The 25287-nt window shown below is 44.2% G+C and overlaps 1 protein-coding gene and 3 long non-coding RNA genes across 5 annotated transcripts in view; 3 read left to right on the top strand and 1 right to left on the bottom strand.

Moving 5' to 3' along the window:
- Positions 1-425: 425 nt before the first annotated feature.
- Positions 426-6074, bottom strand: LOC308472970. Its single transcript, XR_013983837.1, has 3 exons — positions 5642-6074; positions 4184-4282; positions 426-1453 (listed from the first exon to the last, which is right to left on the bottom strand). It is a non-coding gene; the product is annotated as an uncharacterized lncRNA (long non-coding RNA).
- A 2612-nt stretch (positions 6075-8686) lies between these two features.
- Positions 8687-25287, top strand: part of LOC308472938 (uncharacterized protein) — a 48339-nt gene continuing 31738 nt past the window's right edge. The window contains exon 1 of one of the 2 annotated variants that reach the window (XM_080998233.1): positions 8687-8787. In XM_080998233.1, coding sequence (XP_080854359.1) covers positions 8724-8787 — 64 coding nt within the window. In that variant the 5' untranslated portion in view covers positions 8687-8723. The remainder of the gene's footprint in view (positions 8788-25287) is intronic. The other variant, XM_080998231.1, reaches the window with a different exon arrangement.
- Positions 10238-11039, top strand: LOC308472947. Its single transcript, XR_013983805.1, has 2 exons — positions 10238-10368; positions 10529-11039. It is a non-coding gene; the product is annotated as an uncharacterized lncRNA (long non-coding RNA).
- LOC308472973 lies at positions 22154-25113 on the top strand. Its single transcript, XR_013983840.1, has 3 exons — positions 22154-22259; positions 22624-22683; positions 24112-25113. It is a non-coding gene; the product is annotated as an uncharacterized lncRNA (long non-coding RNA).

Raw genomic sequence — 25287 nt, 5'->3', positions numbered from 1 at the left:
GCTGCTGCTTTTCAATTGACTTCCTGCAGAGAAGCTGCTTAGAAATGAGCACCCAATAGAATCGAACCTCCTGCAAATTCTCCTTCCCATGATCCACCCCCAACAGTATAACCCTCCCCGCCCCCAAATAAACTTTAACCCAAGACCTAGAACTAATTCAGGACTGCATCTGAGGCAGACGGATAGTCCTTTTGTAGGGTGCCCCCAAGTTGTGGCCATGGAGTGGATCTGGGAGGCTATGAAAAAGCAATACATATATTTGCATAAATATACTATCTATGCTGCGTTTCTCTGATCGACTTTTTGCCAGAAAGGTGGTAGTGTGCGTGAATTTACCACACACACACAAACCCCTCCTCTGAAAGAATTCATCGGTGACGAATATTCCAGCTTTCTTTTAAAATAGCATCCCATGCACAGCCCTGGCAGTCATGTTAGGCAGAAGAAGAACATTCGGAGGACTAGTTTTGTGCCAACTGTTTCTTGCCCATCTAGGAAAACAAATGCAGCAGGCCTCTCATTCACCACACCTTGCTCCATTGCAGTGTAGGCATTTTCCATTTGCTAACTTTGTAGCCATGGCATTTAGTGCTTGCTTCATTTAATGGAAACTCTTAATTCAGACACCTTGATTGCCAAATCACACAGAGGCACACAGATTTCCAAAAATACACATGGGGAAAGGGAGCTGAAAAGTCCAAAGGCATGGAAAACACAAGAATTACCAACGGTAGAAGAATGGCAGATGAAGATAATGGAATTTATGGAGCTGGCTGATCTCACCGGGAGAATCCGCAACCAGAAAGAAGAGGACTACCAAGAAGATTGGAAGAAATTTAAAGACTATTTGAATAAATATTCTAATATTAAAGATATGTAACCACTTGAAAGAACCAATCAGGCCTAGGACTAAATTAGACTTAAATATATAAATAAGAAAATGTATTATAAGATAGGTAAAGAAATTGGAATACGACTGTAATATTGTTTTATGAAATAATGATATTGGAAACTGCTACATTCAAATTAAGAGGAAATTCAGATGGAGGAGATTAGAGGAAGTCAACTAAAATGTTTATGAAAATGGATTTTAATTAATTAATTGAGTTTCCTTTTTTTTTCCTGTTTAGGTATGTTAAGTTTGTTATTCTTTTTTCTTCTTTTTTACTTCTTTATTGTGTTGTTGTATATTTTCTTTTTTGTTATCTCTATTGAAAATTAATAAATATTATTGTAAAAAAAAATGAAAAGTCCAAAGGCATATGTTGGTGTGTGGAGGATCTTCAGTCAGCTTTAGGACCTGTCTATAAGCCAGCGTTGCAGAAGTCTCTGTCTTCACAACAGAGGATTTCCATGTAACCAGTAACTTTACCACCTTGGCTGATGTTCTTTCTAGTGCCGCACTCCGATAGAGCTTTCGCACAAAACAAAACCACTTCTTTCAGTTCCCCATCTATGATGGTAGTGGGAACAATAAATTGAGAGAGAGGATAGGAACAAGCATTAGCATTTTATTTTCACTAATAGTAACATATACTTCGCATTAGATGTCAAAACACTCCCCCGCCCCCATCTTTTGAAAGGTTGATACACCTTAAGCTATTCTTCTGCCCATTATGCAAAAAGGATAAGGACATGACCCCAAAACATTTCTCCAGTGAAAATTGGGACATCCCATTCCATAATGATATTTTTACTGTTTATACCCCACACATATTACTGGGTTACCCAACACTTTGGGCAGCTTCCAACAAATATAAAAACATAATAAAACATAATAAAACATTGAACATTAAAAGAAACCCTTCCCTATAAAAGATTGCCTTCGGACAGCTCGAGGTTCGGATAACTCCATACCCTCCAACTTTTCTCCAGTGAAAATAGGGACATCTATAGGGAAAAGCGGGATATTCCGGGATCAAATCAGAAACTGGAGGGGGGCCGCTAGGGGCACCTTGGAAGATGGCCGACAATACCATCTCTCCGGCTCACACGAGGTAATTAAGAGGCTGACAATGGGAGTAAATCAGCCTCCCGGGGTCTCCCCAGAGGATGGGGAGACACTGCCTCATCCGCAGTTGCCGCAGTTGCCAATAAATCACCCCCGAGTTCGAAAGAAGGAGGGGATGAGGGCACTGGACGGAAAGCCCTCGAGTGAGATTCTGGATCTCCCAGACGCTGCTTCTAAGTGCGACCTAGTTGCATTGCTTAAGATAAAATAATTGGATGTAAAAGTGAATGCACATGTTTCGAGCGAAGGAAAGGGTGTTTTATCTGCTAATCAAATTTACCACTGAGAAGTTAAGAGTGATGGGACGGATTGAACAGAAGACTACAGCAAAGAATCACAGCTATGTCAGTATGTTGAAATGGACTGGAAGGAGGGGGGGATTTCCTTCTTTTTCAATATGTTTTACCTAACAACCCCTCCCCTAGAAGAACCGATAGCAAGTGAGATTGGAAAATAAACTGTGTGGAAACAAAAATATTAACTAAAGGCTTTGTTTTTGGAAGATCTGGAAAGAGAAAGGCTTTCCTGTTGCGCAGTTATTACTGGGATCCGCCATTATGAGACAGACTTTGTTGCGAGATTTACAGTCAACGGGGGAGGCGAGCCACCGTGTTGCTTTCATGTATGGATTGTAGATCTGAGTGGGCAAAAACTCCCCTAGAGAGACTGATTTATGGAGCAACTGGTCTGGGGAAATTAAGGAGTAGACACTTAGCCTGTATTTCATCGGAATTGTCGAAAATGGCTTGAACAGGACTTTTGGATCAATGTGAGATGGATTACAAAGTTCACACAGAAACATAAATAATGTTTGATTCAACTTGCCTGTGGAAATACTCAGATGTTAGTAAGAAGAAAAAGGATTACAACAAAGCGATGGAAAGATCGGACTTGTGAATATCAAAGCAGCAGAAATATGAGATGATTAGACCCTTTCTGAACTCGAAGCATGGGTACCCCCAACAAAAATTTAAAATTTGGCTAAATATTTGGAGTTTATTATGTATTGGTATAATTTGGAATTAATGTGATATGATTGGTTTGTTAATTGCAAATTTAATAAAAATTATTTAAAAAAACAAAAACAAATCAGAAACTGGCTGGCTTCTCTAAATCAGGGACGCCCCTAGAAAATAGGGACACTTGGAGGATCTGTAAGGGATGTCTGAGGAATGATTTTTGTTAAGGATTCTTTGTGGTGGAAAAGAAACATATTTGCATTTGATCCAGGGTATGCAATGTGGTGACACTAATGATTGAGAGTACAGTGATAGCTCTGTTGTAGAGCATGTGGACAGCACATTATCTATGGAAGTTTGAGGTTCAGTTCCTGGCACCTGCAATTCATAAAATCATAGAATTGTAGAGTTGGAAGGAATCATCTAGTCCAACCACCTGCAATGCAGGAATCAAAGGGGATTCAAAGGAATTCACAGGGGATCAGGTAGCAGGTGAGGTGAAAGACCTCTGTCTGAGATCCTGAGCAGTTTCTCCCGGGAGGAGAAGTCTAAGACTGCTACAGGTCAGGAGTGAGCTAATGTGTTAGGAAATGGATGTCCCTCCAGGATACATGACACCCCATCCTGCTACAGAGAAACAAGAAACAAAATTCTGGTAAGGAAACGGGGGTTGTAAACAGAGAATTATGAATTATGGTGCTGGAGGAGACTCTTGAGAGTCCCATGGACTGCAAGAAGATCAAACCTATCCATTCTGAAGGAAATCAGCCCTGAGTGCTCACTGGAAGGACAGATCCTGAAGCTGAGGCTCCAATACTTTGGGCCACCTCATGAGAAGAGAAGACTCCCTGGAAAAGACCCTGATGGTGGGAAAGATGGAGGGCACAAGGAGAAGGGGACGACAGAGGACGAGATGGTTGGACAGTGTTCTCGAAGCTACCAGCATGAGTTTGACCAAACTGTGGGAGGCAGTGGAAGACAGGAGGACCTGGCGTGCTCTCGTCCATGGGGTCACAAAGAGTTGGACACGACTAAATGACTAAACAACAACAAGCAGAGAATTCCTCCAGCATGGTCAATGGCACTTCCATCATTACCATGCAAGCAGTGAGGAGGCTAACCCAATCTCCAGTGGCAGTAGGAAGGTGCATCTGTAGTATATTTCCCCACCATTTACAATTAAACCTAAGAAATTGAAACTGGGGGAACTCACTCATTGTATACTCTTTTGAGGCAGCACATTTTGTGCCTTTGCAGGGTAGCGGTTTCACACCTTGCATCAGTTTATAGAATGCACATTCCAAGGCATCAGCTAGAAAAAAGAAACCCTTGTTATTTCTGGGAGGCACACCCATTGAGTTTGCCCTGGACGGGGATGTCCTCTCAGTGAAGGAGCTGGTACACAGTTTGTGGGTGCCACTGGAACCACCATTGTTGCTTTCAAGGAAATTGTATCCCTGTTTAGGCATCTGTGTAAAAGCTGGTGACTGGGGAAAAGTTGATTGAAATCAGCTCATGAAGCTAAGGTGCCCGCCATTATCTAAGCTGCTGTGCTCAGGAGTGAGGGGTGAAGGGTGAATTTGCTGATTCATGCAAGTTCAGATGTATCAGGAACATGCGACAACAACCCAGTGAGAAGGAGAATTTTGTGTGATAATTTTATATTTGACACTCCTAATTCCTGCAACTGCACGTTTTCCAAATATGAGTGGAGCATTGCCTATGTGATGTTTGCATGCAATGTCCAGAGAGAGAGCAAGCACAGATTCCAGAAGACAAAAATGGGCCCTAGGCAAGGGGGATGGTGGATAACATCTTTGGATTCAGACTTAAAGGTGAACATACAGACTCCACACATCCTGGACCAATAAATGAACTGAAGCAAAACTATCCTTTAATACCTTTGATTATCTGATCCCATAATGGAATTATCACAGTTAAGACAGCAGAGGGATCCATTCTGCAGCATAATGGTGTATCAGACTTACACAGTTCACATCTCAAAATGTATTGCAGAGGCTTCTCTTGAGCAGCCTCTCACTTATGTGGAGAAACACCACTCTTTCCTTTCTAACAAATTTAGTACCAACATACCTTTCAACACCCATCTGGCCTGAAACACAGCCACATTCACGAAAATTGTGTATCTTGCATTGACCTCATGGATCTTTAGTGCATGATCATATCCCATGCTATTTTTCCAGGTGCCGAACTCACAAAACGCCTCCTTTGTTCTCTTATAATGGTAATGGTGCCCACCTGAGAGGTGCCGGAACTGAGTTCCAGAAAGTCCTACCTGGGAAAAAGCATGCACTGCCATAGTAGGATTTTTCACCAGAGTGATCTGCACCCACTTCCACTAGCACAGAAAGAAGAACTGCATAGGAATCTGTCTAAGTTAAGTGTTCACAATGTTGTTGTTTTTTCCTGTTTGCAGAAGGATTGTGTGCATTTGCACACTCTACGCAGGGCTACCTTTGAAGGCGAACAGAAAACCTCAGGTGCACAGAGAGAGAGAATAGAATGCTTTTATATAATTTGGTCTTTCTATCATTGTTTGCAGACTTGAGAGGGCTCTCTAGCTCAAAAGATTAAAGCTGCTTGGAAGTTGACATCTACAACTCATCTTTGATCAAAACTCCTTCTCTCAGCCCTGGAATAAGGAACTTACCTTCAGGAGGAAGATAGAGGAAAGCACAAAAGGCAAGGAGCAGGATTTGAGCCATCGGGATCAGCTTGGAATCAAGAGGATTCTGTCTGCCACGTAGCAATTCAGAAGGAGGTGTCTTGATCTCCACTCACTTCCAGCTAGATGGACAAACTTTCTGCTTTTATTGCATTGATGACATGACTGCATAGGCCCCTCAAGCCTATGCCTATTTTTGGCATGGACAGAGAGTCTTGTAGTTTTCTTGGCATGGATCGGAACTCTTAGGTGCCATGAACTCACAAACTGGCTGGACAGTGATCAAGAGTGGACTGGGAGATTGCAACACCACTAGGACTGAAACCAGCAGAGTAGGGGATCCAGCACAGGAGGAACTGATGTTACTGCTGCAGTTTTCTGATGCAGATCTTCACTCAGACCTTCTTATCTGGTTGGGAGGGGGTGCCATTTTGTGGTTAACCTCAGATGTCAAAATGCATTGGTTAAAATGCCCCCCTGCTGTGGATGTGTGGTAATGGAGAAAGGACTGGCATTTAAATCCTGAAAATGTTGGATGGCCGCTAGCAAAATTGACCTTGGGTGGGACAGAATTTTGCCACCCAGCCCCAAGTGTCTCAGGTGGGGAAATGATATTTTTGCTAATAAGAGGTTAACTCCAACTTTGAATTGTGTGATTACTGACTGGCATGTTCCGGTGACAGCTAGGTAACAGATGTATCTTTGTACTATAGTCTGCTTTATAGCTATGCAAAGGAGAGAGATTTACACACACACACAAACTTTTCCTTGTCCTTCGAGGTGAGGAAGAGGCATTAATATAGTTCAAGGGCACAGTTCATAAACATGTCCTTGGCAGTGAGCAGCAGAGCCAGAGAGTTGTGCAATCTGGAGGGGATGTGGACTTGGGAATCGATGCAGGGAATATAAAGGAATCTAAGGGAAGAAGTCAGAGTACTTAAAAAACATTTAAGAGTGCTTATAAAATTAATTCTGGATCAGGCATGCACACAGCGCACTGATAAAGCACTGCTCAAAAGGCAATGTACAATTGCATTAAGACTTCCCTGTAGTGTCACATTTGGCAGATTCCTTTTGCCTGCAGTTTTCCTAATTTGCTTCCCATCTGGGATGGTCAGTGCAAATGAGTGGAGGGGGGGGGGAGCAATAGTTACATACACTTCAGATTAAATGTCAAAACCTCTTTCCACCCAATCTGTTTTATCTTCTGTTCAGCATTGTACAGAAAGGATAAGGGAAGCAAAATCCATGCCTGATTTGAGTTTAGGATTCTATGACTGAAAATGAATTTATTTCCATTGTCTCAAGGGTGCACAACACACTGGCATAATGTTTATGAGTGATCACCCCACTATGTGTGTTGCATACAGAACATCACATGTTCAATCCCTGGCATCCCCGAATATAAAAGGATCAGTGAGCAAGTGGGGTGGGTGACAGGCCTCTGGCTAAGAACCTGATTAGCTTCTCCCATTATGAGAATTCAAAGGGCACCATGTTATTTATCAACTCTGGATTAGATATTAATGACTCTAATTCATTAATTTAAAAAACCATGAAAGGCCTGATTTATTGGCCCTCCCTCATTTATCTTCTCTCCTCCTAAGGGGACATGATGTTCTCTTGGATTTTGGTTGAGGTATGCCATCATATGGGGGCGGGGAGGAAGCACCTACTCCATTTTGGTGAAGGCCCATGCCATGGCTTCTTTTGTCCACGTGAGCCGATCCCATTCAGATGTGTCACAATGTGTGTGTGTGTTTTAATGAAATGGGGGTATTATATGTAAACTCTATTAGAATCAGTTCTGGATTAGATATCAACTGATATATTTCATTCAAGTTCATTTAAAATGAGCATTCATGAATTAATTATTATACAGTGGTACCTCTGGTTAAAGACACTTTAGGTTACAGACGCTTCAGGTTACAGACGCTTCAGGTTACAGACTCCGCTAACCCAGAACTAGTACCTTGGGTTAAGAACTTTGCTTCAGGATGAGAACAGAAATCGCGCAGCGGCAGCAGTGGGAGGCTCCATTAGCTAAAGTGGTACCTCAGGTTAAGAACAGTTTCAGGTTAAGAATGGACCTCCAGAACGAATGAAGTTCTTAACCCGAGGTACCACTGTATATGGTTAATGATTATAATGGTGGTGTTGTATCCCCACAATTATATATTCTTTTTTCCGTAAGTGGGCTGATAATGATTGCTTGTCACACCACTCCCCCTTTTCCTTTGATCATCCTAAGTGGACATGATGTTGTCTTGGGTTCTTGTTGAGATGTGTCATCAGTAGGATTAAAGAAGGCGCTTGATCCAGTTTGCTGATTCGGGATTTGCTTTGACCCAGAACCCTCCTGATTCCAATATGACTCCAAACAATCAGATCCTGCTTCTTACAATCTGTGTCTTGCTCCTCCTCAAACCTGGAGGTCAGATTGACTGACGAGGGAAGAGGGAAGAATTTTCACTCGAGTGTAACCTGCAGAAAGCAAACCTTGTGCAATTCCTTGGCTTGGCTTGGCTGGCAATGGATCGACATGTCAAAAAAATGGATGAGAGTGGCCCAATTACTTTCTAAATCCGGCCCGTGGACGGTCCAGGAATCAGCGTGTTTTTACATGAGTAGAATGTGCATTTTTATTTAAAATGCATCTCTGGGTTATTTGCGGGGCATAGGAATTTGTTCATATTTTTTTCCAAAATACAGTCCGGCCCCCCACAAGGTCTGAGGGACAGTGGGCTGGCCCCAAGCTGAAAAAGTTTGCTCACCCCTGCTATAATTAATTGAAATTAATTTAAAAATAGGATTCATAGTTAATTATATACACGTAAATGCACTTATAATTGTGGGGTTGTATCTATTACAGCTTCTTATTTTGTCCACAAGTGGGCTGATAGGACCACACTGCAGTCTCTTTGAGCCTCTTCAGAGGACATGATGTTCTCTTGGATTCTTTTGGAGATGTCTCTTCATGGGGATAAAAGGAAGCCTCTTCTCCAGTTTGCTGAAAGCCAGTGTGACTTGAGCTGTGCTGTGACCACAGAACCCTCTTGATTCCAAGATGGCCCCGAAGAATCAGATCCTGCTCCTTGCAATATCTGCCTTTCTCCTCCTCACATCTGGAGGTAAGGTCCATTGACAAGGGATCGGAGAAGGGTTTTCACTCGAGTGTAACATGCAGAAAACAACCTTTAGTGGCAGTTGGACTTGGCTGGCAATGGATCTACATGTCAAAAAATAGATAAGAGCAGTTCTTTTTCTTTCTTTCTTTTTAAAGGAAGGGGCAATTTTGATATGTTCTAACATAAAAAGAAAATCCAAATATCTTCTTACTATATTTATGAGGGTTTAAAAAAAAGCCAGGCTGCCTCCCCAGCCTCCATGGCTCAGGGTTCTGGATGCCTGGATTTCATATTGCAGTGGTGGATTTCAGGAGATCAGACAAGGAAACACCAGGCTACATAAGGAAGAGTGAAGGTGATCTTAGGGCACATTATCAATTAGAATAAACATGTGGGGTCTTTAAGGAAATGTTGCAGTGTAGAGCACTCCTGCTCAATGTTTCTGACAGCCAGCCACATGCTCCTCCAAAATACTTCCCTTGCCCCTCTTCCTCCACTCCCCACCTAGTTAGTATTCTGCAACCACTGGACATACGTGTTCCTCATGGGGCTGGAACCCCACCACAATTAATCTCTCCCTATAAAAGGTAAAGGGACCCCTGACCATTAGGTCCAGTCATGACCGAATCTGGGGTTGCGGCGCTCATCTCGCTTTACTGGCCGAGGGAGCCAGCGTACAGCTTCCGGGTCATGTGGCCAGCATGACTAAGCCGCTTCTGGCGAACCAGAGCAGCACACAGAAACGCTGTTTACCTTCCCACCGGAGCGGTACCTATTTATCTACTTGCACTTTGATGTGCTTTCGAACTGCTAGGTTGGCAGGAGCAGGGACTGAGCAACAGGAGCTCACCCTGTTGCAGGGATTCGAACCGCCGACCTTCTGATCGGCAAGTCCTAGGCTCTGTGGTTTAACCCACAGCGCCACCCGCGTCCCAATCTCTCCCCATACTTCTCTTCTATTTATCCCTCTCTTCACATGATTATGTGACCCCTTCCTGTACTTTGGGTGGTTCCTGATGCCTCGTTTTCAATGGTGCTGTTTTGGATGCTTAAAAACATTTATTCTGAAACATTGGAAATAGGGGGGATGACACAACATACATATCATTGTGAAGCTACAGAACTCAATCATAAATGTGGGGCAGAGGAAGCAGTCATAATAAATTATTGAATCATAGAATTGGGAGGGACCCTGAGGATCATCTAGTCCAATCCCCTGCAATGGAGGACTATGTAGCTGTCTCATTTTGGTATCGAACCTGTGACCTTGACCTTATCAGCACCATGTTTGAACCAACTGTGCTATCTGTAGGCTGATGGTTCTTCAAATTCGTCACCAAATAGCCCAAACAGTAAAAAGTTGTGCTGTGAGAAAATTATTGCACAGAATGCACAATTCAGTGTGAGTTTGAGCAGTAGTTTGGAATGTGCTTAATTGTGAAAAATTGTCTTTTGGAGCATATCCTTTGCTATGTCGGGACTGCACAGTGACTGAAGAAGGATGTATTGGAGTTGAAGGCTCTGACCGGATTTGCATAGCTGACCCTGAACTGGAAAGCTGCAATATAGCCAATGCCTATGAAGGTAAGAAACCTCACCCTCATTCTTTAGATTCACTGTTCTCTGTGTTCATGCCTGATCTGTGTTGAGGACAAAGAAACTGGACTGTGTTATACTCTGGATAGTTAATATGACTAAAGTGGCTCACTGCATCTTTTCCTCTTCTTTTTCTGGCTCATTTTAGAGGGGGAACTAATCTGGACATATGTTGGCTGTGGGCCAAAAGAAGCATGTGATACCAAACTGCAGGTGACCAAGCATATCCATGTTGAGTACAAATGTTGCGAAGAATCAAAGCCTTCAATAGGCCTTGATTTCTGCAATGACAGATTATAAATGAGGTAAAACTAGCCAATGGAAGATTTCCAACATAGCTAAACATGTTAGCCACGTCCTCTTATTTTGGCATCACAACAGAGGACCCACAGAAGCAGTTAGCACTTTTCATATATGTATGTAATTAAAGTTGAAAAATTGTAGGATATAGCATACAGATGAATTGAGTTTCCAACAGTCATTTACATGGATCAACGCGTGTTTCATAAAGTATGCATTTAATGTTCTTATGTTCTTTAAAGTCAGTATGATGTTCTTTTGTCACAAAATATTATTCTGTGCCATAAAAGGGAGCCCAACTAGTAAGAGATCTCCTGGAATTCACATTCCAAAATAAAAATAGCCCAAGAGAAAGCCAATTTTTCATTGACATCTTTATTTTGGACTAAGCTGTGAAGAGTGACAGCTGGTCTTATTAATGTCAGAAGATCCCTACTGGATCAGAAAGAAAATGAATATCTAGTTCAGTATTCTGTTTCCCATTGTGGCCAAGCAGATGCCTCTGGGAGCATAACATGGAGGCAGTCGCTGCCTCCCACTGTTGATCATTAGCAACTGATAACATGAGCTAATCTGTCCCAGGCCATGGAAATACTATATAGATATAGACATCTGCCTTGGTCTGACCACCCCTAGAATACTGCCACCAATTCTGGGCACCACAATTGAAGGTTGTTGACAAGCTGGGACATGTGCAGAGGAGGGCAACCAAGGTGATAAAGGATCTGGAAACTCAGCCTTTATTAGGCTTCGGGGAATCAGATCCCTCTCATGGTGGCAGCAAAGAAGCCGAGAAAAACAAAGAAAAGTTCTTACCAATTGGTTTATTCAATAATCACAATAGGTTAAGGACACCTTCTGGTGAGGCTAAAACACTCAATGATGATGTGCTGTAAGGCCACTGAAGGGAAATTCTGTATCATTGTATAAAAATGAACACTATGAAACAATTACAAGCGGCCACTGTAAACAGTAAACTGAGGAAATTTAAAGCTGTTTTCATTAGCTACTTAAGGAAAAGCAAATACTCACAGATGAAAAATGAAACGGAAGAAAGCAATTATCAAAATGGGTTACCTCCTGACGCCCTCTCCTTCCTAATCTCTGCCCCTCAGCAGCAGGACCCAGGGTGGGTTACAACAGCTTGAAATTCAGAATTAAAAACAGTTCAATCAGATCACTCGGGTGTCAATCATCTCGGGTGTCAAAAGCCATAAATAAAATAACTTGATTTTCAATAAATAAATTAGACATAATAAAAAACTAACAGTGAAAAAGACGAAGGTGTTAAGCAAGAAAAGTGGGGAGGGGGGGGAGAGAATTAGCATGTGTGCTTTATTGGTTATGGTTGTCTCAGTGGCTGACTTAAAAACAAAACAAAACACTACAGTATAGTCCATAGTCCAAATAATGGTTCCCCACACCTGTAGCAGAACCAACCAGCCCTTGAGTGGGGTGATAGTGACAGCATTAGGTCAGGGGTGACTTTTACTGCCCTGAATTATTATTTCTCCCCATCACCCAAAACCTTCCTGGTTTCACAGCCTATAAATGACATAAGCCGAGGCTGATCTATTTGGGTGGATAGGGAACTGTCCCAACAATCTCTTCCAGCCAATCAGGGTGCAAGTCTGCCTGTCGCTGACTCTGGCTCCATTAGCTGTCTCCTTGCCTTCTGCCCTCCCAGTCCAACTGTGTAGCAGCCTCTATTGAACAGGGTAGTAAGGAAATGAGGGCCACATTTTGCTCTGCCTTCTAAAGTAGCTTCATCTTGGAAACAAGATCTGGTAACCCAGAGCTCCAAAATCTGGGGGGGTGGGCAGCTGAATTTTTTCTTAGAAAATTTTTGCACAGTGCTTTTGCACCCTGATAAATCAACCAAGTAGTCAGGTTGGCCGTCCACTGACCTGATATGAACTTTCTAGTTCTTGGGCTGCCAATTAATGTGGTCTATTGGTAAGCGTACACTTTTGCAACAGTACACTTCTTACAGCAGATGAAAATGATAGTGGAGGTACATTTTATGGGGACAGACAGAAACTGGTCACTGGTCAGGCTGGATTATTCTGCTTTCCAACTGTACCATTTAAATAAGTACAATGTGCTTTGTGTACTCTGTTTATTGTCCTTTTTGGAGTGGTGTCGAGGACTGAATGCAACTTCCTAATATTAATGAAAGGAGCTTTGTGTACCTAGCTCCAGCATACGCAAACTCCATCCCTCCAGAAGTTTGAGGACTACAAGTCCCATCATCCCTGACCACTGGTCCTGTTAGCTAGGGATGATGGGAGTTGTAGTCCCAAAACAGCTGGAGGGCCGGAGTTTGCCTATGCCTGACCTAGCTGATAGGCAAAAACCTATCAGTTTGGTTATGAAAGCAAACAATATTTGTCTATCTGTTCACCAGCAATGCCCTCACCATACGGACTATATGATCTATAGTCCGTATGGTCCATAGGGCATCACATTCTACAGTACCATGCATATTGCCTGTGCTATTTGAGCTGCTGTCATGGGGGAGCTGACAAAAAGCACACTTGGCTAAGAGCAGAGAGAAACAAGGCCAAGCAGATGCATATGAAAGGATTCCTTGAAGAAACTGGACATGAGAAGGAGTTCATTTCCTTCATGCACATAAATCACCCCATAGATGTGCTAATCACTCTGATCCTAAACATCTGCTGCCTTGTAAGATATTGTGGGGAGAAGAAAAGACTAAGGAGTAAACCCTGCACAAATCCAGAGTTGAGTCCCTAAGATGGTTGGATAGTGTCTTTTACGCATCCTTCTGGCAACTCCTGCAGCCAAACTGGTGCCAAACATATTGCTCTGCTCTCCTTTGGACCACATCAGTAAGGCTGAGATGGGGGTCTTCTCATATGAGCAGCCCAGGACCTCCATATACACTGCCCAGGCTTGCCCCCCAAGGAGGTCACTTCAGTGCTGCTAACACAGAGGTTTGACTTCACCCACAAACTCCATTCTCTCTCTTTTAAGTTGTAAAATAAAATAAACCATGGGGGAGGGGGGAATCTATCTAAATACTTAATTCCATCTGTTGCAGCTGTGTGCAAAAACTCTCTGGTGAAATTCAGTGCATAGCAATGAATGCACAAAAGCTGGCATAATATGTGAAGAAGTCACCATTCAGTCAATCATAGGGTTTAGATCCAGCAAAATCATCCCATTAATGCAAAGATTTATGCCTGTGCAACAACACTTTCTCTCCTCTTTCTGCGCTACTGCCCAATGTGTTTTGCATCTCCACTCCCATTAACCCTCCAGAACAGATGTGGGGAAGACACTGGGGACACATGGGTAGAGGAGAGCAGCGCTAACAGAAACACTAGTAGCACAGCCTCCACTGTCCCTTATTGTTATGGTGCTTTGTTCCTCTCACCAGCTTTCCCTTCCTGCTGCTCCTGCATGTGCACAAGGAATTCTGGGAGTAGAGTTCTTCAGATGCACAAATCTCTCTGTCTCTCAAACTACAAGACAACCTTATTGGTGGACCATGTGTCCACAAGCGTTCAGGCAGTCCTTAAGGTACCTTGAACCTAAGTTGTCCAGGGCTTTGTCAATTAATACATGACCTGACTTGGTAGCAAACGGGCGCTCTGTGCAGATGACATGTTGTCAGCCAGGTACCCAAATCCTCAGCTTGATAGCTGAATTCTCATGTGATCTGCTCAATAGATAGACAGATAAAATATCAGTAAATAGGTTTCCATAAATATTCTCAAGCAGTACCTAAAATTTAGTCATAGTTCCCCCTCCTCTGAATGTTTGGGTACTGCCAAAGTTTACAGATAACATTCAGTTGCAAGATAGCAATGGAGGGGGGATGTTTTTATATGGGAGGGGGGATGCTTTTATCCCAAATTACTGGTATATATGGGAATAATTTATAAACTTTAGTGGGATCAGTTTTGGACTGCTATAATTCATTTAAAATATGATTCATGAATTAATCATTATTATATATACTCATGATTGTGGGGCTGTATGTATCACAGCTGCTCATTTCGTCCACAAGTGGGCTGATTGGACCACGCTGTATTCTCTTTGATCCTCTTTCATCCTGCACTCCTGCTGCCACCACCTTCCCTGGCTTCCTTCCCACACTCTGCAACAGGAGTCAGAGCTGGAGTAAATGTGCTGCCGTGAGTGGCAGAATGGCTGAACAGACTGGGAGCAATGAACATAAGTGAGTGGTGAGCGATGCTGAGGAGAACAGGCTGAGATGACATCCTGTCATTGTCATCCCCAATGGTGCAAGCCTTCCTGTCCTGCAGAAGATACCTCGTGGAAGAAGAGCAGGAGGTGGCTCAGACAAGATGCAAGGTCTCCTTTCCACTCCCACTGCATGACCAGCCCCCCAGCCTCTGACAACTGAGGTTCACTCCGGATGAGCCTAATCAGGCTGTGTCTCAACCCACTGTACATACACAGACAGTTTGTGATTTCATAGCCCATTAGACTCACTGTCCATGCAACGAGTAGAGGCATAATGACCCTTGAGCTGCTGGTGCAGCCATGTCCTCAATGAGATAATAAGAAGCAGCTTGTCTGTCTTACTGGATGAGAATGTAATACAGTATCTCCAAGAACATTGTGGCTCGAGATAAGATAAGCATTTCTTTCTAGAACAGGGATACACCCTGTACAAGCCCTGTTTTAGTCACATGCACATCGCAACCCATCAGCCCAATCTTCACCTATGTACTCTATGTGAGTGACCAGTTTGTGATTTCAGAGCCCACAACTCTCTTCACCCATGCAAGGAAGAAGGACAAAATTATCCTCAAGGTGCCTGTGCAGTCATGTTGTCAATGCAATAAAAGGAAGAAGCTTGTCCATCGTGCTGGGAGTGAGTGTAGATGAGTGCTCCTCCTTCTGCATCCTGGAGTTCTGCTGCGGCAACACAATCCTCCTGATTCCAATATGTTCTCCACTGACATCATTCACAGGCTGTGAAACCAGGAAGGAGGAAATCTGGGTGATGGGGAGAATTCAGGGCAGTAAAAGGCACCCCTGACCTAATGCTGCCCCCCTCACCACTCAAGGGCTGGTTGGTTCTACTACAAGTGTGGGCAACCATTACTTGGACTATGGGCTATACTGTAGGGTTTTTTAAAATCACTGGGACAACCATAACCAATAAAGCACACGTGCAAATTCTCTCTCCCCACTTTTCTTGCTTAACATCTTATACTGTCCCTGTTTGAGTCCAACTCACATGACACTGTATAAGTCCAGTCAGTGGTGGAGAAAACCTCTATGGCACCTGGGGCAGTGTGAACTGCCCATAGGGAGGGACAGGATGGGGCCTGAGGCGCCCACTCCCACCCCCCTCTGTTTTTGTTCGCCTGGCTCTTTCCCATTCTCTCCCCTGCCTGCCTGCCTACCTCCTCCAGGCAGGAGTGCAGGGTAATGGCATGCTGCCCCCCGTGACTCCCGAAAAAGGGGTGGGGTGATCACACCTGGCCAGGGGGGCGCAATCTGGCATGGTGGCACAGCCAGGGATGCGATCCGGCCTGGCGGCCAGGCTGGGAGGCACACTCTGCCATGGCGGCCAGGCCAGGGGGCGTGATCTGCCACAGCAGCCAGGCTGGGGGGGGGTGCGCTCTGGCACGCCCATGATTGGGACTGGCTGGGATTTTGTCAAACCCCCCTCAGGGATGTCCAGTCCTGCATGTGAATGGCCAGTTTGTGATTTCATGGTCCATTGTGCTCTCTATTTAAGCAAGGAACAGGGACAGAATGATCTCTGAGGTCCCTGAGCAGCCGCCTTGCAAATGAAACAATAAGAAGCAGCTTGTCCATCCTATTGGAAGTGAAAGGAGATCAGCACTCCTTCCTCTGTATCCTGGAGCTCCACTGTGGTGAGCAGGACCCTCCCAGTTCCAAGATGCTTCCCAAAGTTCGCATCATACTCCTGGCTTTCTATGTTGTCATCTACTTTTGACTTGGAGGTAAGTTCCTTGCCTCAAGAAAACCAGGGCATTGCAAAGTCTTGATTTTTTTGTATGTATTTAGGCTAAGGTTTCTCTAATTATGAGACACGGGTGGCACTGTGGTCTAAACCACTGAGCCTAGGGCTTTCCGATCAGAAGATTGGCAGTTTGAATCCCTGCGACGGGGTGAGCTCCAGTTGCTTAGTCCCAGCTCCTGCCAACCTAGCAGTTCAAAAGCACGCCAATGCAAGTAGATAAATAGGTACCACTCTGGTGGGAAGGTAAACAGCGTTTCCGTGCACTGCTCTGGTTTCGCCAGAAGTGGCTTAGTCCTGCTGGCCACATGACCCGGAAAAACTGTCTGTGGACAAACGTTGGCTCCCTTGGCCAGTAAAGTGAGATGAGCGCCTCAACCCTAAAGTCGTTCGCAACTGGCCTTAACTGTCAGAGGTCCTTTACCTTTACCTTTTTCTTCTTCTTCTCTGATTAGCTGTGGGAGGAGCTTATCAGAGCTTGCAGGGCAGCAGTTGAAGAAGGAGCAAAAAGGGTTTTCTTGTGTGTGTGTGTTTCTTTGTGGCTGATTAGCTGCTCTCCCTGTGCAAAGGTCAGAGGGGGCAGGGTTTCTGTTGAGGCAGGTGATTAGCTGTGGGAGGAGCTTATCAGAGCTTTCAGGGCAGCAGTTGAAGAAGGAGCAAAAAGGGTTTTCTTGTGTGTGTGTGTTTCTTTGTGGCTGATTAGCTGTTCTCCCTGTGCAAAGGTCAGAGGGGGCAGGGTTTCTGTTGAGGCAGGTGATTAGCTGTGGGAGGAGCTTATCAGAGCTTTCAGGGCAGCAGTTGAAGAAGGAGCAAAAAGGGTTTTCTTGTGTGTGTGTGTTTCTTTGTGGCTGATTAGCTGTTCTCCCTGTGCAAAGGTCAGAGGGGGCAGGGTTTCTGTTGAGGCAGGTGATTAGCTGTGGGAGGAGCTTATCAGAGCTTGCAGGGCAGCAGTTGAAGAAGGAGCAAAAAGGGTTTTCTTGTGTGTGTGTGTTTCTTTGTGGCTGATTAGCTGCTCTCCCTGTGCAAAGGTCAGAGGGGGCAGGGTTTCTGTTGAGGCAGGTGATTAGCTGTGGGAGGAGCTTATCAGAGCTTGCAGGGCAGCGGTGCACGCCTAGTGGCATGCGCAGTTTGATCCATCTTTTAGATTTAGGGGAGCTAGTCTCAAACGTTTGTTGGGGGAGACCTAGGTTTTTTTTGTGGGGGGAGTTATTTGTCCTCTCTTCACGCTTTTTATGATGGAGGACCGCTGTAGCCACCCCCAACGACACGTTCTCAAGATGGAGGGGGAGGGAACAGCTGCAGTCGCCTGCGGTTCCTGCGCAATGTTTGCCATCTTGCCAAAGGTTGCAGGCAGCTTTACCTGCAGCAATTGCATGTTGATTGCCCTCTTAAAAGACAAAGTCCAGCAACTGGAGGAACGTGTAGCTATGCTCCAAAGAATTAGAGAGCTGGAGCTCTTCTTGGAAGCAACAGAGCACACCGTCTCCACCAAGGAGGAGACAGGGGACTCCCCTGAGAAGGAGGCTAGTTCACCAACACAGGAGCCAGATATATGGAGAAACGTGACTCAAAGAAGTAGGAGGCCCAGGGTTCGCTCTGATTGTTTAGAAATACACAATCGCTTTGAGGTCCTCTCCCCTAGCATGGAAGACGAAGAGCAGACTCCATTTGAGGATCTCTCCCTCATTACAGTCGATCAGGTATATGAAGACGAGCAGCAAAGTCAGTCCTCAGGGAATGTGCAGGCGACCTTGGAACAGACAGCTCACGGAAGAACCCCGACCAAACCTACGAGGAGGCGTGTAGTGGTGATAGGGGATTCCCTACTGAGGGGAACAGAAGCAGTGATCTGTGGGCCTGACAAGATGTCTCGGGAAGTGTGCTGTCTCCCCGGGGCTAAGATCCAAGATGTAACTGAACGACTGCAAGGAATCATAAAACCCACTGACAAATACCCCTTCCTCTTGGTTCATGTGGGAACCAATGACACTGCAAGCAATAGCCTCCAGAAGATCAAAAGAGACTACGAGGCTCTCGGCAGGAAATTGAAGCAATTAAATGCACAAATTGTCATCTCATCTGTCCTCCCAGTTGAACGACGTGGCCCAGGAAGAGAGGGAAAAATAGTGGAAGTGAACAGCTGGCTTCGCAAATGGTGTAAACAGGAACGGTTTGGATTCTTAGATCACGGACTGCAGTTTCTTGAAGATGGACTTCTGGCAAGCGATGGGCTGCACCTCACAACGGTTGGGAGAAATGTTTTTGCCAAAAATCTCAGAAACCTCATCAGGAGGGCTTTAAACTGACTAATGTGGGGGAGGGAGACAGTGCTCCTGAAGGTAGGAGTCTATCAATTGATGAAGATGATCATCTAAATGTCATAGACCAAATGGAGCAAACAGCACGCAGACCTAGTGGTGGAAGGAAAAAATCCTTAAATAAGAGACACGGGGGAATGATTAATGGACTTCAATGTCTGTACACTAATGCGCAAAGCATGGGAAATAAACAAGATGAGCTTGAGCTCTTGGTACAGCAAACTAAATATGACATAATAGGCATCACTGAAACCTGGTGGGATGAGTCCCACAATTGGAATGTAATAATGGGGGGATACAATCTATTTCAGAGAAACAGACCAGACAAGAAAGGAGGAGGAGTGGCGTTATATGTCAGGGATGTGTATACCTGTGAAGAGATCCAAGATTTAGAACCTCAAAGCCAAAGTGAGAGCATTTGGGTCAAAATTAAGGGAGAGAAGAATAACAGTGACCTCATTGTGGGAGTTTACTATAAATCCCCAAGCCAAACGGAGGACATAGATGATGCCTTCCTGGAACAGATGGCCAAGCATGCAAAAGGAAGGGAGATAGTAGTAATGGGGGACTTCAATTACCCGGATATTTGTTGGATGTCAAACTCAGCCAAGAGCATAAGGTCAAACAGATTCCTCACTGGCCTTGCAGACAACTTCATTGTCCAGAAAGTGGGAGAAGCAACAAGAGGAACAGCCATTTTAGATCTGGTCCTAACCAATGTTGATGACCTGGTTAGTGGGGTAGAAGTGGAAGGATCATTAGGCGCGAGTGATCATGCTCTTCTGAAGTTTACTATACAGCGGAAAGGAGCAGCCAAGCATACTAGGACTCAATTTCTTGACTTTAAGAAAGCCGACTTCATAAAACTTAGGGAAGTGCTGGGTGAGATCCCATGGACAGTAATACTAAAAGGAAAGGGAGTTCATGATGGCTGGGAGTTTGTTAAGAGGGAGATAGTAAAAGCACAACTTCAGGCAATACCAATGAGACGGAAACATGGAAGGTGCCTAAAGAAGCCAGGGTGGCTATCTAAAGAACTTTTAACTGAGTTAAGATTTAAAAAGGATGTGTACAAAAAATGGAAAAGGGGGGAAACCACCAAAGAGGAATTCAAACAAATAGCCAGCACGTGTAGACACAAAGTCAGAAAAGCTAAAGCACAGAATGAACTCAGGCTTGCTAGAGAGGTTAAAAGCAACAAAAAAGGCTTTTATGGGTATGTTCGTAGCAAAAGGAAGAACAAAGAAACAGTGGGGTCACTCAGAGGAGAAGATGGTGAAATGCAAACAGGGGACACAGAAAGGGCTGAACTCCTCAATGCCTTCTTTGCCTCAGTCTTCTCCGATAAAGAAAACAATGCCCGACCTGAAGAATTTGGAGCAAATGATTCAGCAAAGGAAACACAGCCCAGAATAACAAAGGAGATGGTACAAGAATACTTGGCTAGTTTAGATGTATTCAAGTCTCCAGGGCCAGATGAACTGCATCCAAGAGTATTAAAAGAACTGGCAGATGTGATCTCAGAACCACTGGCAGTCATCTTTGAGAATTCCTGGAGAACAGGCGAAGGAGGAGGGCAAATGTTGTCCCTATTTTCAAAAAGGGGAAAAGAGAGGACCCAAATAATTACCGCCCAGTCAGTCTGACATCAATACCAGGGAAGATTCTGGAGCAGATCATTAAGCAAACAGTCTGTGAGCACCTAGAAAGGAATGCTGTGATCACCAATAGTCAGCATGGATTTCTGAAAAATAAGTCATGTCAGACTAACCTGATCTCATTTTTTGACAGAATTACAAGCCTGGTAGATGAAGGGAACGCAGTGGATGTAGCCTACCTTGATTTCAGCAAGGCATTTGACAAGGTGCCCCATGATATTCTTGTAAAGAAGCTGGTAAAATGTGGTCTTGACTATGCTACCACTCAGTGGATTTGTAACTGGCTGACTGACCGAACCCAAAGGGTGCTCATCAATGGTTCCTCTTCATCCTGGAGAAGAGTGACTAGTGGGGTGCCACAGGTCTTGGGCCCAGTCTTATTCAACATCTTTATCAACGACTTGGATGATGGACTCAAGGGCATCCTGATCAAATTTGCAGATGACACCAAACTGGGAGGGGTGGCTAACACCCCAGAGGACAGGATCACACTTCAAAACGACCTTGACAGATTAGAGAACTGGGCCAAAACAAACAAGATGAATTTGAACAGGGAGAAATGTAAAGTATTGCACTTGGGCAAAAAAAATGAGAGGCACAAATACAAGATGGGGGACACCTGGCTTGAGAGCAGTACATGGGAAAAGGATCTAGGAGTCTTGGTTGACCACAAACTTGACATGAGCCAACAGTGTGACGCGGCAGCTAAAAAAGCCAATGCAATTCTGGGCTGCATCAATAGGAGTATAGCATCTAGATCAAGGGAAGTAATAGTGCCACTGTATTCTGCTCTGGTCAGACCTCACCTGGAGTACTGTGTCCAGTTCTGGGCACCACAGTTCAAGAAGGACACTGACCAACTGGAACGTGTCCAGAGGAGGGCAACCAAAATGGTCAAAGGCCTGGAAACGATGCCTTATGAGGAACGGCTAAGGGAGCTGGGCATGTTTAGCCTGGAGAAGAGGAGGTTAAGGGGTGATATGATAGCCATGTTCAAATATATAAAAGGATGTCACATAGAGGAGGGAGAAAGGTTGTTTTCTGCTGCTCCAGAGAAGCGGACACGGAGCAATGGATCCAAACTACAAGAAAGAAGATTCCACCTAAACATTAGGAAGAACTTCCTGACAGTAAGAGCTGTTTGACAGTGGAATTTGCTGCCAAGGAGTGTGGTGGAGTCTCCTTCTTTGGAGGTCTTTAAGCAGAGGCTTGACAACCATATGTCAGGAGTGCTCTGATGGTGTTTCCTGCTTGGCAGGGGGTTGGACTCGATGGCCCTTGTGGTCTCTTCCAACTCTATGATTCTATGATTCTATGATTTAGAGTTTCTGTGTTGTCAGCCATGTAGAGAATATGCAGTGCAAAGAGCTACCAAATAAAAGTTATTTTTTTCATTCTCACTCAAAGCTCAATACTTTAATTACAATAGTGGGGATTTGTTTTCTTTTTTGTATTATTATTATTATTATTATTATTATTATTATTATTATTTTGGAGCAGACACCCTGAAATGTGAACTATCCAACTCACGTACTCCAAATGAAGTTAATAAAACCTGTGAAACCAACTCAGAAAATGGGACGTGTCTTGTCTATACAATGTGGCCTTTTGGTAAATGTGGAAGGATCCCAAGATTTACCTTTTACCTGCATTCTTTGTCCTTTTTTTGTAATCAGTCAGCTTCTGAGATGCTCTGTGTTCTCTGTGCTTTAGTCCAGAACTTTTTTTCAGCTGGACCCCTCTCAGGTAGATACCATTGCCATTATAAGAGAACAAGGAAGGCATTCGTGGTGATTTCCGGCACAACCTTTTTTTTTTTTTTTTTGTCTTTTTTTTCCTGTCACTTTTTCTTATTCTTGAATTTGTATTCATATGGTTGGAAGGGGTTTGTTTTTTTTCTCTTTCTACTTTGTTAACTATTTTATTTTATTTTATTTTTTATTTTTATTTTTATTTTTTTCATTTCTCCTGACAGTGTCTCTACATGACAAACTGAGGAACAGGAAGAAACATGGCGAAGCATGGAGGGAAGAAGGCAAGTAAAAACATGGATAGAGCCGTGTTTCTGGTAGGCCTGGGGAAAAGGAAGCTGAGGCAGGGGTGGGGGTCAGAAGGGGCTTATTCTAGTCATACTTGCAAGAGGCACCTGGCTGGGGAGGGAGGGAGATTGTGCCCAAGGCTACGTGGAAAGTGTGAGGTTGGGGGGGGATTTATTTGCGTGCGTCCTGGGAGGGTCGGAGGCAGCAGGACTTCTGAATGCCGGTTGATGGGAATCGGAAGGTGCTCGAATCCTGCTCACGGGGGTTTCCCACAGGCATTGGGTGGCCACTGGGAAGACAGGATGCTGGATTAGATGGGCCATTGGCCTGATCCAGCAGGGCTCATCTGGTGTTCCTATGAGGAACAGGATAAGAGGGCTGACAATGATGAGAATGATGGAGCTGGAGGGGCGAGGATGACTCTTCCGTGGCTGACATTAAGTTAAGCCCAGTTGTGCTCTTCTTTTAGTGGTGGTGTTGGTGATGGTTTGTTAAAAAAAAATCACAAGAAGACAAATTCCTGGAGGGGTTTTCTAGTTGTCTGTCATTTTAATCCTATCCTTTTCTCAAGGAGTTCAGGGTACATAGCTCTTCTTCTTTCTTCTCTCCATTCTGTTTTATTCTTGCCACAGCCCTGTAAGAGAGTTCAGGCTCAAAGACTGGCTTGAGATCACCCTGTGAACTTCATGTATGGATTTGAGCCTGGCTCTTAAGTCAGATGTAATGTGAACACTACATAGGCTTCTGGTAGCTAAATGGAACTTTAGAATTTTTAGAGGCAGTGTACCTGTGCGTACCATGTGTTTCTAGAGACAAACAGGAAATGGCCATCACCTCTCATGACAAGGTTGTGACCTTCTAAGGCAGGGGTCCTAAAACTACAGGCCCACCGGGTTTATCTCAGCAGCCCCCAACAGTGTCTGAGGGACAGTGAACCGGCCCCCTGTTTAAAAAGTTTGAGGACCCCTGCCATAGACCTTCCCACCACTGCCATGGTAAACATTGGTGTAAAATATTGCCCATGCAAATTTCAGTGATTTCAGATATTGGTACATGAATTGGCACAGTAGTAAACAGCAGTTCCATGCCCTTTGGTTTATTTGATGGGGCAAAACATCCCATTTGCCACTTTATCCTTTTTACTTGGATATGCTACGGATTGAAGCTTCATACAAAACATTTTCGTGACCTACAGCTGAATTATCAATGCACTCTCAGTTGTGCAATGCTGAATTTTCCTTGCTTTATCACATCTATACAATGGAAGCAAGTGTCCCCTACTGTTTTGATGATAGAAAGGGTTGTATGGAATGTGTTTTGAAACATAAGTAACTATATGAAGTATAAATGGCAATCAGGGAACAGAAACATTAATGCTTGTACTCATTTTCTGTTCCAATTGATTCTACCCACTACCCTCATAGATAAGAAACCTGTATGGAGACTGACTTACTGCGCTGAAAATCATGAAATGTGTGGCATTGGCTATGAGGTGACATCTGTTAGCAATGAAAATGAGAAGTTCGTGGTGAATAATATCTGCTGCGGTAATTTTGATTTCTGCAACAGGGACATGAACAGGTATGAAGGCCATCTGAAGACCCCCCACAAATGCATATGGTCTGCTCCTTTCGGTTGTCTCCTTTTTCAGTCTGGGATGTGGCCTGGCTCTTTAAAACAGGCACACCTGTTATCAACTTCTGTTCACTTCATTCCAAGGGAGCCTCATGGAGGAAAGTTCCTATTGTATATAGCAGACGACCATAGATTCCTGTTACATCCACTGGCCACCTGCAAATTGCTGAGGATCTTGGAGGGCAACCTAATGATTTGTCTGTTGTAGCAATTGTGCTAGATGTTGCAGAGTTTTCACGTTTATACATATTGCTTCTTTTTATTACATTGTATTCTATTACTAGGGGCTGCCTGCCCTCCTCAACTTACTCACCAATCCCACCTACAAATCACCCATTGCATTAAGCCCTCCCTTTGCAACCTACCAAACCCTCACCCTACCAAACCCCCTTCTCCCCATTTGCATCTTGCCAGCCCCCTCTCTTCTCTTTGCATTTCACCAAGCCTCCCTCCTAGTTCATGTTTCCAGCTGGGGAAATGACACCCTTCATTCTCCTCAACCCTGCCAGCAGCAACAGCCAATGAAAGAAGGCTCTCTTTTCCAAATACATTTCATGAACTCTCTGTGACTCCAATACATTTCCTATCTTTTATGGAGAGACCAGCTAGCGTCCTGTCCCTGCGATCACCCTCTGGGCTTTTAGGTACCTAGGGACACTTTTGCTCTACAGAAATAAGGTGTGTGAATGTAACCATGATCATTTTGCTGCCTGCAGGTTTTTTAACAGGCTGTCTAAAGCAGAACATATTCATTCTTTGCTTTTTCATGTAATAAACCAGCCTTTTCCTTCTTCCTGGTGTGACAAGTTCTTTATTGGGGATAAGGGTTAAAGGTATACATTCATTTTAATTGACTGTGTGTAATGACTCTGTGCAAATGGTTCCGTTTTTTTCAAGATGCAGGTTGGGTTCATGCTGCTGCTGCTGCTGCTGCTGCTGCTGTTATTATAATCTGTATACCACCC

The sequence above is a fragment of the Podarcis pityusensis genome, assembly GCF_964106645.2.
Source record: "Podarcis pityusensis genome assembly, chromosome: 3".
NCBI lineage: Eukaryota > Metazoa > Chordata > Lepidosauria > Squamata > Lacertidae > Podarcis > Podarcis pityusensis.
The sequence above is the reverse complement of the archived record's forward strand: the minus strand, read 5'-3'. Positions and strand labels throughout refer to the sequence as shown.